Source organism: Cyprinodon variegatus, unplaced genomic scaffold (assembly GCF_000732505.1).
Source record: "Cyprinodon variegatus isolate N-32 unplaced genomic scaffold, C_variegatus-1.0 Scaffold1832, whole genome shotgun sequence".
NCBI classification, from domain to species: Eukaryota; Metazoa; Chordata; class Actinopteri; order Cyprinodontiformes; family Cyprinodontidae; genus Cyprinodon; species Cyprinodon variegatus.
Genome location: NW_015152285.1, coordinates 68,231 through 69,018, shown reverse-complemented (window position 1 = coordinate 69,018; position 788 = coordinate 68,231). Strand labels below are relative to the sequence as shown.

Here is a 788-nt window from a genome sequence, read left to right as displayed (position 1 = left end):
AGACGCCCGCTGGTTCTATAGACGCCTGCTGGCTCTATGGACGCCCGCCGGCTCTATAGACGCCCGCTGGTTCTATAGACGCCTGCTGGCTCTATGGACGCCCGCCGGCTCTATAGACGCCCGCTGGTTCTATAGACGCCTGCTGGCTCTATGGACGCCCGCCGGCTCTATAGACGCCCGCTGGTTCTATAGACGCCTGCCGGCTCTATGGACGCCCGCCGGCTCTATAGACGCCCGCTGGTTCTATAGACGCCCGCTGGTTCTATAGACGCCCGCTGGTTCTATAGACACCCGCCGGTTCTATAGTTGCCCGCCGGCTCTATGGACGCCCGCCGGCTCTATGGACGCCCGCCGGCTCTATGGACGCCCGCCGGCTCTATAGACGCCCGCCGGCTCTATGGACGCCCGCTGGCTCTATAGACGCCCGCTGGTTCTATAGACACCCGCTGGCTCTATAGACGCCCGCCGGCTCTATAGACGCCCGCCGGCTCTATAGACGCCCGCTGGTTCTATGGACGCCCGCTGGTTCTATAGACGCCTGCTGGCTCTATGGACGCCCGCCGGCTCTATAGACGCCCGCTGGTTCTATGGACGCCCGCTGGTTCTATAGACGCCCGCTGGCTCTATAGACGCCCGCTGGCTCTATAGACGCCCGCTGGTTCTATGGACGCCCGCTGGCTCTATAGACGCCCGCTGGCTCTATAGACGCCCGCTGGTTCTATAGACGCCCGCTGGTTCTATAGACGCCCGCTGGTTCTATAGACGCCCGCTGGTTCTATGGAGGCCCC

General features: G+C 63.5%; 1 protein-coding gene across 1 annotated transcript in view; it reads left to right on the top strand.

Annotated features, from left to right (window-relative positions):
- LOC107104651 (tumor necrosis factor alpha-induced protein 2-like) overlaps positions 1 to 458 on the top strand; it is a 13,381-nt gene extending 12,923 nt beyond the window's left edge. Inside the window, exon 7 of the mRNA XM_015404694.1 lies at positions 288 to 458. Coding sequence (XP_015260180.1) covers positions 288 to 458 — 171 coding nt within the window. The remainder of the gene's footprint in view (positions 1 to 287) is intronic.
- The last annotated feature ends 330 nt before the right edge of the window (positions 459 to 788 follow it).